Source organism: Cyanistes caeruleus, chromosome 22 (assembly GCF_971803275.1).
Source record: "Cyanistes caeruleus chromosome 22, bCyaCae1.hap1.1, whole genome shotgun sequence".
NCBI lineage: Eukaryota > Metazoa > Chordata > Aves > Passeriformes > Paridae > Cyanistes > Cyanistes caeruleus.
Window position 1 is genome coordinate 7,857,940 of NC_141722.1, and position 13,581 is coordinate 7,871,520.

General features: G+C 45.4%; 1 protein-coding gene across 2 annotated transcripts in view; it reads left to right on the forward strand.

Annotated features, from left to right (window-relative positions):
- PEX14 (peroxisomal biogenesis factor 14) overlaps nucleotides 1-13,581 on the forward strand; it is an 84,542-nt gene that overhangs the window by 16,720 nt on the left and 54,241 nt on the right. The window contains exon 1 of one of the 2 annotated variants that reach the window (XM_023940576.2): nucleotides 9-60. The exons of the other annotated variant lie outside the window; for it this stretch is intronic. Within the exon in view, the coding sequence (XP_023796344.1) occupies nucleotides 25-60 (36 nt within the window). The 5' untranslated portion in view covers nucleotides 9-24. Of the gene's footprint in view, nucleotides 1-8; nucleotides 61-13,581 lie in introns of those variants that run through there. 2 annotated transcript variants of the gene reach the window in all.

A 13,581-nucleotide genomic window follows, 5' to 3' on the forward strand; every position in this document is an offset into this window, starting at 1 on the left:
GATGGACTAGCCACGCCTGGGAAGATGGCGGCCGCGGAGAGAGCGGAGCAGCCGGGGCAGGTGAGGGCGCCGGGCCGGGCCGGGGTCCCGGGGGTGCCGGGGGGCTCCGGGACCCTCCCCCGGACACCACGGGCTCCGTGCTGCACCTGGGCTCCGTGCCCTGTGCGAGCAGGGGCTGTGCGGGGCCGGCTGAAGGGTGTGCAGGCCGGGCCCAGGGCACAGGCGTGTTGGCATTGGGGATCTGTGTATGAAACTCATAAAGCACTTGAATAGGAAAAGAGTAAATACAAACACGGCCAGAATGAAAGGAGACACTGTGCAGCTGGGTTATAAAACCCGGGCTGAACTCGACGATCCATGTGGGTCCCTTCCAACTCAGAATATTCTGTTTTTCTGTGGCTAGTTAGACAGAAATCTTGTCTCTGCCTTGCAAATGCGAGGGACGGAAGGAGATCCTTGAGCCAAGAGCATAAAAGAGCAATGTAAGTTCAGTGGTTTGAGTGCTCGGGAAACACTAAAAGCTTAAGTTTTTTTTAGACTGGGATATGAAATGAATGGGGCAGCCACAGGAAAAAGAAGTGCGATGGAGTTGTATATAGTATATATTCTTATTTGCTTGAAGGCCTCCGAGCTGGATTCTGTGTGATGTAGGTGTGATGTAGGTGTATAGCGTGTAGGCTTCCTCTCACTCACTGTCCTGTTCATGATCTAGAGTCACTTGTATTTCACTGCAAGCTCAACCCACCTCAGATTCCTTGATCTCCTGGAGCTCTCTCATCTCACCACTCTCCCAGACAGGTTCCTGAGTTGTGGTGCCAATGGGATTTGGTAAAGTCCCACTCCAGCAGCAGGAGGGGAAAGGTCTATGTGAGCAACTGGGAAGAAAACAGAGCAGCTGCCAGTGACACATTGTTACGTGCAGTCACTCAAGTCTGTCCAGATTGGGCAAAATCACCATGAACCTCTCTGTTGATCCCTTTGTTTTGGACTGAGGAGGGTGAGTTTGTGGGGGAGGCTATTGAACTGAAGTGAAGCAGAAATAAATTACATAAAATGGGTACTCTTGGCTAACCAGCCCAGATCTGGGTTGTGAAAGACCAAGTTACCAAACTCACGGGAGGCAGGGCAGCTTTGCATCACCCAGGTGTTTTCATCAGCCCCAGTCTGAGGTGCAGGTGTTACTGTCCATCCCTCACACTTCAAGTGAATGCTTCCAGAGTGAGGAAACCTGAAACAATCTGTGGCTGGTCCCTCAGGCACCTCAGCAGTCTGCTGGGCGGGCAGTTTCTGAGACAGAAATCTGGTTGATTGGCAAATGTGGTCGCCTAAAAAACATTCAGATTCCTTTGAGTTTGGATATTGCATTTTCCCACTGCACACTTAAACCCCCCACATTTATGTTGCTTTACCTCAAAATAAGGTTCAATGTTTGGAAGTGGGGAAGTCTTGCTTTTTAACAGGCCTCATAAATGTAGCCAGAGAACACTCTAGGTTTTAAAGGTAAAGATGAAGAATCAGATTCTGTCCCATTGTGTGCAGCAGTGATGGATCCTCAGGCCAGAATGAGTAACTTGAACCCCTTCTGGTGTCTGCCTGCAGCAGGCATGCGAGGACCCTCCGGCCCAGCCTCCGGGCAGGGCAGTGGTCAGCACCTCTGGGCAGGGCAGTGGTCAGCAGCCCCTGGGCAGGGCACTGGTCAGCAGCCCCTGGGCAGGGCAGTGGTCAGCACCTTTGGACAGGGCACTGGTCAGCACCTCCGGGCAGGGCACTGGTCAGCACCTCCGGGCAGGGCACTGGTCAGCACCTCCGGGCAGGACACTGGTCAGCACCTCCGGGCAGGGCAGTGGTCAGCACCTCTGGGCAGGGCACTGGTCAGCACCTCTGGGCAGGGCACTGGTCAGCAGCTTCTGGGCAGGGCACTGGTCAGCAGCTTCTGGCCCAGCTGTGGGACAGGGCACTGGTAGCAGACCCTGGGCAGGGCAGTGGCCCCCAGCCTTGGCACACCCCAGGAGCTGCTCTGTGCTGCAGGAGCCTCCTCTGTCCCCTCATGTGCCAGTCAGGGGGCTTAGGGCTGCTCCTGCTTCCCCAGCCTGGCCATGCCTGCTGGACAGGACAGGTGTCCCCAACCATCAGAAGGTGTCCCAGCCCACGGCAGGGGTTGCAATTAGAGGATCTTTAAAGTCCCTTCAACCTAAACCATTCTGTGATTCTGTAACTCTACCATGTCCTTTGGGTCTTACACTGCTGCACATTCCTCAGGCAGAACTCTGAGAAGTGTTCAGTGCTCTCACATTCTGGGGGCTTGGATGGAATTTTGAGACAGTCTTACAGCTTTGCCTGGAAAAAGGGGATGTGATTGAAGGTTATAGAGTACAGAGGGTGACTTTTCAAGGAGACAGTTTTGGAATTAAACAAACCAATGAAAATATCTTTCCAAGTCTCACAAAATGTAGATACCGCTTCTCTTACACAACCGTTGCAGTTTTGACACTGTTGTCAATGCTTGTTGAAAGTTATCCCCGTTGCACTCCTAACATTTAGGGAATTTAATAAAATACTTGCTTTCCGCTGCTGGTGATGTTTGTTTATTTATTGCCAAGCTTTCAACATGAGGCCCTGAGTAGTGGCACTGCCTCACTTAACATGTTTATGTTTGGGCTCCGTCATGTTTGCTATTACAAATCAAGTTAATTTAGATGCTGAAAAGGGAGTGTCAGATGTCTTATGGCTTATTATCTATTTTTCTTAGTTTAATTTTCTCATTCTCATGAATTAATATATCGCCTCAAGCAATATGGGGAGAGGGGAGTACTGCAGCTCGAATCAAATCATCTATGTTGATAGAATTGTGTTCTAAAGGCAATAAATATTTCTACCAGAGATTTTAAAATACTTTGTTTTGTTTAGAAATTATATTCCTTGGGCCTGTAGCAATGTCTTTACTAAAAATAAGCAAAAGAAAAGATCCCGTCTTTCTGTTACTGTATTTTTATAGTAAAAGAAAGAGAAGAGCAAGATGATGGTGTAGCCTGTGAACAAGACAAGGAATTTTAGATTTGTCTTGGCTATTGGTGTTTCTTAATGCTAAATACTTTGCTCTGGGAATTTCCTGAGGATGTGAATTCAGTGGTGGATCCTTCCTTCCTTCCTTCCTTCCTTCCTTCCTTCCTTCCTTCCTTCCTTCCTTCCTTCCTTCCTTCCTTCCTTCCTTCCTTCCTTCCTTCCTTCCTTCCTTCCTTCCTTCCTTCCTTCCTTCCTTCCTTCCTTCCTTCCTTCCTTCCTTCCTTCCTTCCTTCCTTCCTTCCTTCCTTCCTTCCTTCCTTCCTTCCTTCCTTCCTTCCTTCCTTCCTTCCTTCCTTCCTTCCTTCCTTCCTTCCTTCCTTCCTTCCTTCCTTCCTTCCTTCCTTCCTTCCTTCCTTCCTTCCTTCCTTCCTTCCTTCCTTCCTTCCTTCCTTCCTTCCTTCCTTCCTTCCTTCCTTCCTTCCTTCCTTCCTTCCTTCCTTCCTTCCTTCCTTCCTTCCTTCCTTCCTTCCTTCCTTCCTTCCTTCCTTCCTTCCTTCCTTCCTTCCTTCCTTCCTTCCTTCCTTCCTTCCTTCCTTCCTTCCTTCCTTCCTTCCTTCCTTCCTTCCTTCCTTCCTTCCTTCCTTCCTTCCTTCCTTCCTTCCTTCCTTCCTTCCTTCCTTCCTTCCTTCCTTCCTTCCTTCCTTCCTTCCTTCCTTCCTTCCTTCCTTCCTTCCTTCCTTCCTTCCTTCCTTCCTTCCTTCCTTCCTCCCTCCCTCCCTCCCTCCCTCCCTCCCTCCCTCCCTCCCTCCCTCCCTCCCTCCCTCCCTCCCTCCCTCCCCTCCCTCCCCTTCCTCCCCTTCCTCCCCTTCCTCCCTTCCTCCCCTTCCTCCCTTCCTCCCCTTCCTCCCCTTTCCCTTCCTTCCCTTCCTTCCCTTCCTTCCCTTCCTTTCCTCTCTTCCTTCCTTCCCTTCCTTCTTCCCTTCCTTCCTTCCCTTCCTCCCCACAGGTTGTGGCAAGTGATCCCAGAGAATCCCTGCCCACCTGTGAGGTCTGGCTGGGTCCTGGTGATGATCCTTATTGGGAAGCAGATGAGTTACAGTATATTTGAGTTTCTGGCACCCTCTTGTGGTAAATACTTATTTTATCTATATTATTTTTGTGTCTTTTTCAAATGGGAAAAATAAATACTGAGATACTTTGAAGGTGAGGTATATGCATCAAAATGAGGACTACAATTGGAGGACAAAACTTAATCTCTTAATTATGGGAGGCAAGGATAGTCCTGGTGAGTTTGTGAGGTTTAGGTAAATCATGGTTGTTTGGAAATCTTCAGAAGAACGGTTCAGAAAACAAAGGGTGCATTACTGGATCCTGGAAATGGGAGAAGTATTTAAGAAATTGTGTTTGGGTGGTCACTACTCTTATGCCATCTCTCAGGAGTCTTGCTGCGTTTTACTGCTGACTCCTTAAAATCAGTTCTGCAGATTCTGTTAATTCCCTTGTTTCAATGGGGAATTAATACTTTTTTCTGTGGATCTGACCTTTTGTCTTCGGTACTCCACAGAACTGCTGCTGCTAGCACAGACAAGTGTGCCTGCCTGAGTGCTGCTGACAGGATCCTTCCAGATGAGTGTTTCTGTGGTGTCCATGCGGTGGCAATGTGACCTCACTCTTTCTGTCTCTGCTTCACAGGCTGGCTCCTGCCCTGCCACTGAGAACGCTGCGTCTCGGAGCCGCTGGTGAGTTCCTCCAGAGGCAGCACAGCATTTCTTGTTGATAATACATGAGTTTTGTCTTTGCCACATCGTCTTTCAGCGTTTGTTCTGCTTTTCTGAGGAGCTGGTGCTTTGTGGAAAAGGGGGTAAACAGCAAGGTGTCCGTGCTGTTCTGAATTCTGATGTGTGGCCACAAGCTCCCTCGAGCCGGGGTGAGACACGGCTCACCTGGCCAGGGCCTGTCCCAGCGTGTGCTCAGAGCCTCTTTAGAAGAGGCTGAGGAGAGCCCTGTGCAACAGACCCACAGTGCTGTACTCTCACAAAAACCCCTCTGCTGCTCAGAGACCTCATTCAAGCTGTCTTCATATTCAGAAGCACTCAGAGCGAGCTTAGAAATATTTGTCAGCTGGCAGTGCATGTAATCCAATGTTTTTACTCTAGAAGCATTTTGGAAAGGGCTCTGGGATTTTTTGTGTATGAGGATAACTAAGAGGACCCTGTTTTGTTTGCTCTTTTATGGTGATGCAGAGTGGGAAGTGAGCCACTACTCCTGGAGCTGCAGTATATGGTTTTTTACAACCTTGGTTTTTTTTTCCTTCCTTCCTCTTCAGACATCTATAAGTCAGCCAAAACCTTGACAAAATTCTTAGCCAGTGCTTTTGTACTAAATATATAAATCTCTAAATTTCTTCTCAAGGCAGATTCTAACATTACCTTAGGTGTAATTAATTTCTTACTGTATATGTGACTGCAGAATTGCTCAGAGGAAGCATATAGCAGTTGTATATCTTTCTGTTTGGGTGGATATTCTTATTACATGAAATTATTTATGCACTTCAACATAAACTTTACTCTCATGACGGTGAGTCTAGCATGTGAGCTAATTAGAGCCCTCTGAAAGGAGGAGGTTTCCTTCTTATTTTTTCATTAACTTTTTAAGAATAATAAACTCTTATGGTCTTTGTCACGTTTGTTTAGGAATTCACGTTTGTTTAGGAGTCATTATTGCTTCCATCTGCTCCTCTGTAGACGCCTTATTAAATGAGCAGCTCAGCTCTGTGAGCCAGATGACCTGACTTCCACCATCCTGCTGTGGCTTCCCTGTGGCCAGGATCGTGCATGCTGCCTTCCACACATGCAGGACATCCTGGCCCATAAACCAGACTCTCAGGCACATGGGGCCGTGTCATAAAAGTGTTCAGGGAAACTCGGGAGAACCGTGGCACAAATCCAGCAGTCTGCTCTGTGGGGGGCTGTGTGCCCCAGGTTATCCTCCTGGACTTCACATTTGGTGGGAAGCACTTGAGGAGCCCAGAGGAGGCAGGAAGGAGTCTCATGACCAAATTCTTCTCTGCACCCCCTCAGTGTTTTTGACCTTATTGGTGAGTGGAAGGATTCAGTGCTTCGCAGGACAGACCTGTTTGGATCACACCAGCACACAAGAATGAGAAAGCAATAGAATTAAAACAGCTTGTATTGTATCAGCAGAAGTTGTTACAGTCTCAAGCTAGTTTTGTGTTGGATTTGTGATTCTGATGGACACTATCCTGCAAAGTGCTAAATGCTGCACCTTGCCCTGTGCATGGGGACACTGTCTTCTGCCTACCCTGTAGCTCTGCCTACAGCCTGCTGCTTTCAACAGGAACCCAAGAGAAGCCAGGATTCCTAGATGTTTGCACAAGGACTTCAGCATTCTGCAAGATCCTGTAGCAGACCCAGTCTGACACATCAGCTTGTATCCTACATTTCGGTCTTCCAGGGTACCTTGCGAAGGTTTATGGCCTTCCTGAGGCCCTCAGAATGCAGCTCTACAAACTCATGTCACAATCCAAACTGCTCTTTCTCCCACCCACTTTTGATATTTTGAGCCACCAAACTGGAGACTCCACAACCATGCCATTAATCCCTCGAGTTATCCGGTGTCCTTCCAGTAAAGTGTCCCAGCTGAAGAGCACTCCCCTAGCAGGAGGTCAGTGTGCTGGAGCAGCGAGTGGGAGGGCTGGGGACAGCCATAATTCCTGCAGCAGAGCGGGCACTCATTTCCCTGGCTGTCGGTCGTGGCCCATTAAAATCTGCCGTGTAGCTCCTCAGTGGGAAGTGTAACCTTGTGTTCACAGAGTGTCAGCATCTCGCTCTGCTGCTGTTTACAGCCACGTTTGTCATCGGCAGCGCGGGATCAGCTTCTCCTTGAGTCCGGCTTATCTGAGCACTGCTGCGTCCCTGCTGCTTGGAGCAGCCACCTCTGATAAGCCTCTGAACACTTGTGGAATTGGAATAGCTTTGTTTTTTTACAGCCACTCACAGCAAAGTCCTGGGATGTGCAAAGCATGTACTCACATAGGACAAACTCTCTTTCAGTGAGGTTAAGCCAGTAGAAAATGAGGAATCTGTTTCCTTGGTCTGATATCTCTCCAGAATGTATTTAAATCATCTGTTTAGTTCTGTTTCTCACTAGCAGAGTCCTGTAGCTTTTTAACCATCCTGTGCTGCTTTTGAGGTGTTTTCAAGAGCTTGAATGTTTTTTCTGTTGGCCTTTGATTTCTGCTCAATCTGCTGCAGGCTAAACTGCAGCTCTGAAGGCTGTGCCTGTAAGAGCCTCCAACAGGAACCTGGGCTGTAGGGAGAACCTAAGGAAGGAGAGCTGTCAGTGAGGCCTTTCAATGGGCTGCTTGTTTGTTTGGGGTTTTTCTTCTGTCACAAATGTCACAAAGCATACTCATTCCCTAGCTGCTGCTTGGTATCTGGAAGAAGTACTAGCTGTAAATATGAAAGTACTGCTTGTAAATGTGAAACACTCTCTTGATTGCTCACTAAGTTACAAAATCCCTGGATCAGGATTCTTTTGCAGATTATTTAAATTTTTCTCTTTTATTTTTAGCATGCTCTGTTTCTTTCTGTTCCTTGCTGCAGATGAGAGCAGTTAACATTGAAATGTGGACATTTTATTCCTTTTTTTACAGGCTGTCGAAAGGTACAAGTTAACAAGAATTACTGCTGCCTCTATAACAATTATTGTAGAGTTTGTTGGAATGTGCTGGAGCCCTCGTGGCTTTTCCCCACCCTTTGTTAAATTGATTTTAAGATATTTAAGGGTCAGGGTAATGGCCAGAACACTTTTAACTCCCCTTTTTGTGCAAACATCACAGGGTACACTGCAGTGAATGACAGACAGTAGAATTATTAAATCCTTTCTGGTTTGTTGTCTCATTTTCCACCTTATCTGTTCTGTTAAGCTTCCTCTCAAGCAGAGTGTGAGTACAGAAAATTTCATTTAGGTTTCTGAGAAAGAAGCTTTGCAATTGAAATTTTACTTCTAGCTCTAACTGGTGTAATTAGAAGTTGGTGGAGACTGATTCTAACAAATACTGTTGTCTTTACCATTTGAACAAAACCATGAGTGGGAATGAGGAGAGGCCACAGACTTGTGTCACAAGATTTGAGAGAGCTTGTTGGGGTTCATGTTAGTTAAGAGTACTCAGAGTATGCTTTTTTTATAAACAAATCATTGGGCAAATTGAGAATCCATGGCCGCCTTCTTACGAAGGGGTAGATGCTCTTTCTGCCCTGTCAAACCTTACAGAAAATGAGATACATGAGAGTTTTTTTAATTTTTTCTTTGCCTGAAATTGCTGTTTGAAATGAAATCAAGAATGGTATTTTCACTGAAAAACATGTACCTTGTTTTCTGGAACACGTTCTTTAGCAAAGGATACCTTATAATATCCTTATCTTTTCTTTTACATTTCAAAGTAACTTATTTAGAGTTGTAGAAAATTAAAGTGTTTTGTTGGGGTTTTTTTTTTGGTTTTTTTTTTTTTTTTTTTTTGGTTTTTTTTTTTAAAGAAGATTTTTTTTTTCCCAGAAATGATGTGAGGGGACTGGAGTGTGCTGGAGGGACACTCCCCATCACACTTCTGTTTTCCATTTTCCTGCCCTTTATTGTTTAAGACAAGATTTATACCTGTGTACTGTACAAATTTTCCATCTGCCACAATGGGTTTGTTCCTAGTGGTGGCGTACACTGAATGATTCTCTAAAAGTAAATCTATCCAGAGGGGATTTCCAGACAGCCAGAGTCAGTAGGCAACTAACTTACAGCCCCCAGGGAAACATTAGTCAGGGTAATTTAGCACTGTCAGGAGAGGGAGGGAGGGAGACCAGCTCCACCACCTCCCACCCTGGAAGGAACCTCTGATGCTGCTGCAGTGGCTCTGGGGAGGTTCTGCAGGTGCTGCTGTGGCATCTCAGCGCTGGCCAATAATTCCAGCAGGCTGTGAAGGGCAGTTCCTGTGCAGATTTTGGGTTTATTGGGCCACGAACAGGGAGCCAGAGCTGTGTGACTGCCACGCACAATAACCTTTGGTTTGCTGCAAAGAGAGCTCCGTGATTTACTAAGCAGAGCTCTCTTGTGTTTGACCTTCTGATAAGTTCAAGATTATTGGGTTTTGCCTGTTTTTCTCTCTTTCTTCTGGGTGTTCATTGACTTCTTTCATTGTCCATGCAAAGTGTACTTGCTTAATCTGTCGATTCCTTTTACTCTGTTGATTTAGACAAATGTATTAATGTGTGCCAAGTACACAGATGCAAATTGACTCCCTGAGCATAGTTAAAGGAACACTGTCATACCAGGTTAAACAGCCCATTTGAGGTCAGTGGAAAAGTTTGGAATTCCTTTCAATCTCAAATTTAAAAGAGGATAGACTGTAATAGTTTGGGATATAACTTGTATTATATATTAATTTATGAGAGTTAGAAACTTGGAGTAGTCACTGGCCAAAGCAGGTTTAAGACCAAATCAGCCTGTACAAAATGTCCTGGTGGCTCTGGCTGTCCCCAAGAGCTGACAGGTTAAATGACACTTCAGAGTGGTGGATGAGGCAGCACAGCCAGGATAGGGACAGTCTGTCACTGACAGGGGCATGAGTTAGTAGTTCATAATCTTTTTTGTGCACTTGTGCAGAAAAGAACTCTGAAAGCAATTCTTACTTGCTTTTCAGACAAACCCACATCACTGGTCAGAAGACTTTTAAAATGGTTTTTAAGTAGTTGTAATACTCTAAGTTGTTCTTTATGAACACACAAGGAAATTAAAGTACAGGGAGTTATGTTAGACTCTTCTCTAATGTTAGGTATGATTTGACTTCCAGAGATCCCAGGTCTCTCACTGAAGGTAAAATGGAAGTTACAGTGCTTTGAGACACTGGAAAAATACACTGGCACACAGGAAATACTGAATACTTGATATTTTCCTTTTGAAAAACCATTTTTTTAATATTCATGTGATGTTTTCAGGGTCTGCAGGTGCTACACCCACAAACAGTACTTTCCAGCTCATGTCCTGCTTTGCTGAGCACTTTGCTGTGTGCACCCCAGCTGTTGGCACGGGGGCACAGCAGAGAGGTACCTGCCCTGGTCATGGTTTTGGGATCAAGGTGGGATGAGGGCATCATTCCTGCTCCAGATGTGGGAGCTTTGCTATGTGCAGAGCAGCTTGTAGAGGGCAGCAATTGCCCATAGTTCTCTGTGCTTGAGGAGAGGAGGGAGCAGATGAAGGACTTCACCAGAGTGACTGGCTGCCTTTTCAGCTTCTTGAAATAACTTTATGCAGGAACTTGTTCTTTGGAGTGCCTCTTGACTCCACAGTATGAAATTCCTATTCTGAAAAATGTTGCTAGAGATTTTTAATTCCTCTCCTGCCTCTAACACCACTGGAGAGTTGGACTCCTTTTGCTCAGGCACTGCCTGTGTCATTGTTACTGCAGTCAAAAAGAGACTAGTGACAGCCTGGGAGACATATAAGATTATAGTTGCCTGCCTAAGATAACTTCCCTCATTTCTTGCCTTCCTCCTTCTTTCTTGGCTTTCATCTCCTACTTTTACCTGGGAGATCATGAAAACATTTGCTATGTCTGTGGTGTCTTTGTTGTGCCTCAGATATGTTCATCACATTAAAAGTGAGGTAGCAGGGGCACAAAATGCAGAATAGTCAAGAACCTGAAAGAACTTTCTCTAGAGCACACAGGAATACATTCTTCAGATTCTTCTGATGCCAGCACCTTCAGAACCAAGATTTGCCAAACTAGGAAGTTGAGAGCTGGTATAAATCTTGGATTTGGAATCCCTGACCATCAGACTTTAGAAGGAATTTTTACTGCTTTTCATATTTCTTGTATTTCTCCATGTATCACTTACACTGCAAATCCTTCTAAACAGCCTAACATTTTTTGGGTTTTTTCCTTGTTTTTGTTTTGTGTGCACATTTACATAGCACCTCTCTCTGTTACACTGTACAAACCTTGTCCTCTTCCCAGCTGTGGCCCTGTAACACACTTTGACAAATGTCAGTCTGGAAAAATAACAAAGAAAATATTGCATGGTTTTTTTAGTGAAATGATTTTACAGCTGCACAGAAGCAAGAGAGGGCACTCACAATATATGCACCTTCTTTACATGCTTCATCTTCTGGTTAGAGCAGAATTCTCCTCTGCTGCCAGTGTTTGGGTGTTTTGTCAAGCATCTGAATGTCCTGAATGATGGTATTCCTTGGGATACAGTTCAACAGTAAAGGATATCTTGCTGGAATGGAGATTCCCAGCTATACAGGGAGAATTTCCTGTGCCTTCCAGCTTGCTTCTGTTTGTTTTGTGTGCGATCCTGAGTGTTTCCTTTCCTCCTTAAGCATCTGCACCCTTCAGATGTTTGCAGACAGTTATCACATCATTTCTCCTTCCCCCCACCCCCATCCTGGTCTCTTAGCCAAGCTCTACATATTTAGCTCATTTAATCTTTCCTCATAAGTCAAGCCCATAATTGACAGCTCTGACACAGGGAGTCGCATTGGTTGCACATGCTGCCAACAGGATATAAATACTTTCTGTGCTGTGATTGAGAATTACAGACAAGACTGAGATGAGCCTGCCCCTGGCCCCCCAACACTGGATTTTTAAAAACCCCTTTCTTGACTCAGGTTGCCACAATTCCATAAAAATGGACTTAGTTTCCAGTCTGACAGTCAGCTGCCAAACACCCAGTAGGCCTCAAAGTAGTGGTGCCAGGTGCCTTGGGAAATTCATACTGGTGCCCCATGGGATTCCAGTCCAAATTCTTCTGGAGGTGCTGCTGTGTCCAGACTTCACCTGCCAGGCATGTGGGTGCCTCAGGCTGCTGAAGGCCAGTCCCTCTGGGAAGGCAGAGCTGAGCTCCCTGGGGGGAATGGCTCCTTCCCTGGCTGTGTCAGGGGAAGCTCAGGTGCCACCGTCCCGTGGGCACGGCTGTGGATGGGACTGAGGGTCTGGCTGGGACTGGCAGGAGCTGGCAGCTCTGAAAGGTGTTGTGCTGGAGGAGGAGGAGGTAGCTGTGTGTCCTTGCGTTGCCACACACAGATCTGTTTCCAGCTAAACCTATTTGGAGGATGCCTTGTAGGACCTGTCTCCTCAGGTTTGTTGCATTCTCCTGAAGATGATGGGTGAGCTAAGGAAAGTTGGGGAACTGGTAAATGAACTGCCTGGCTTCTAATGTGTGTTGTGTGAGGCTTCATATGCTGCAGCTTCCCTGGGGGCTGGTTCACAAACGTTACATGTATTATTGCCAAGCATGCAGCATAAAGAGAACATTTATGAAAGGGAATATCAGAGGAAACATTATAGCAGGGACCTTATAGCCTTTCCATTATTATGGTTTAAATCTTGACGTGGTCTTTATTTGCAATGACACTGGGACCAGTAAAAAGTGTTTTTTCTCTTCCCCTCCCCTTTCTCCCTCCTTTTCATTCTTTTCTTCCACATCCTGTTCTGAAGCTGTGGTGCAGAGATACAAATCGTTAAACATGTGAGTCCTCGGAGAGCCAGGTTTCAGTTTGTGTGGAATCATCCCCTTTTGACTCAGAACTTGGAAACCAGATGACTCACAGTGATGCATGTTTGTTGTTTTTAATAACTGTCATTTTGCAAAATATGGTCAAAGCTTCAAACCATGACTTCTGGAGTAGGGGTGGTGTGTATTTATTTTTAATTTGGGAGGCTATAAGCTGGAATGAGTTTGTTGCTGCAGTCTTCCCTTCAAATCTGAAGTAGAATTACAGCATTGAAAATGTGAAAGACTTTAGACACAATATTTTCCTGTTACCTGAAAAAAATTACTTTCTCAATCAATTACTTGGAAAGGCTCCAGGTGCCAAACATCTGGTGGGATTCTGGACCCCTGGTCTGTGTTTATGTTTTTTAATATATAGCCAAAGGGACGGGTTTCTTAAAAAGGAAGCAGTCAGATGTTTTGAATTTGCAGAGTTTTAAAAAATAAATGCAATTCCTGCTTTATCATTTCTCTTTCTAACAAAATTGTCATCTATTTCCTTTCACTTAAAGGAAGGTAGCAAATGTAGTATCTTAGCAGCAAAATTCTCTGTTGGTAAAATCTCATAGCGGTATGGAAAATACAAAAATACCCATTTAATTTTCTAGGGATTTATTACTGCTTGTGCTGCAGTTTGTAAACTCTAAGCTTAGTATTAAGTGCTTTATGACTTTTTTTTCGTGTTTTACTTCTTAATTTGCCTCAAGAAGTATTGTTGTAATTTGTTGAAGTTCTGCAGTATTTTTTTTTGCAGGTCAGTTAATTTGAAGTGTGGATTTACAGCCACTCCCTCCCAGCAGAGGGGTACCGGGATAAAATCTATCCATGTGAGAACTGGGTTTGACCTGAAGTGTAAAAGTGGCCTTGTGACCGAATTTGTCATGGCCTTGGGTTTTCCTCCAGTTCAATTCTCAGATTTGGGTGCTTTGTAACCATGTCTGTCATGATTTATATTATGGTCTGTTGCAATTGCTGTTGCACAATGAAGGGCTGTGCTCTAGTCCAAGAGAGG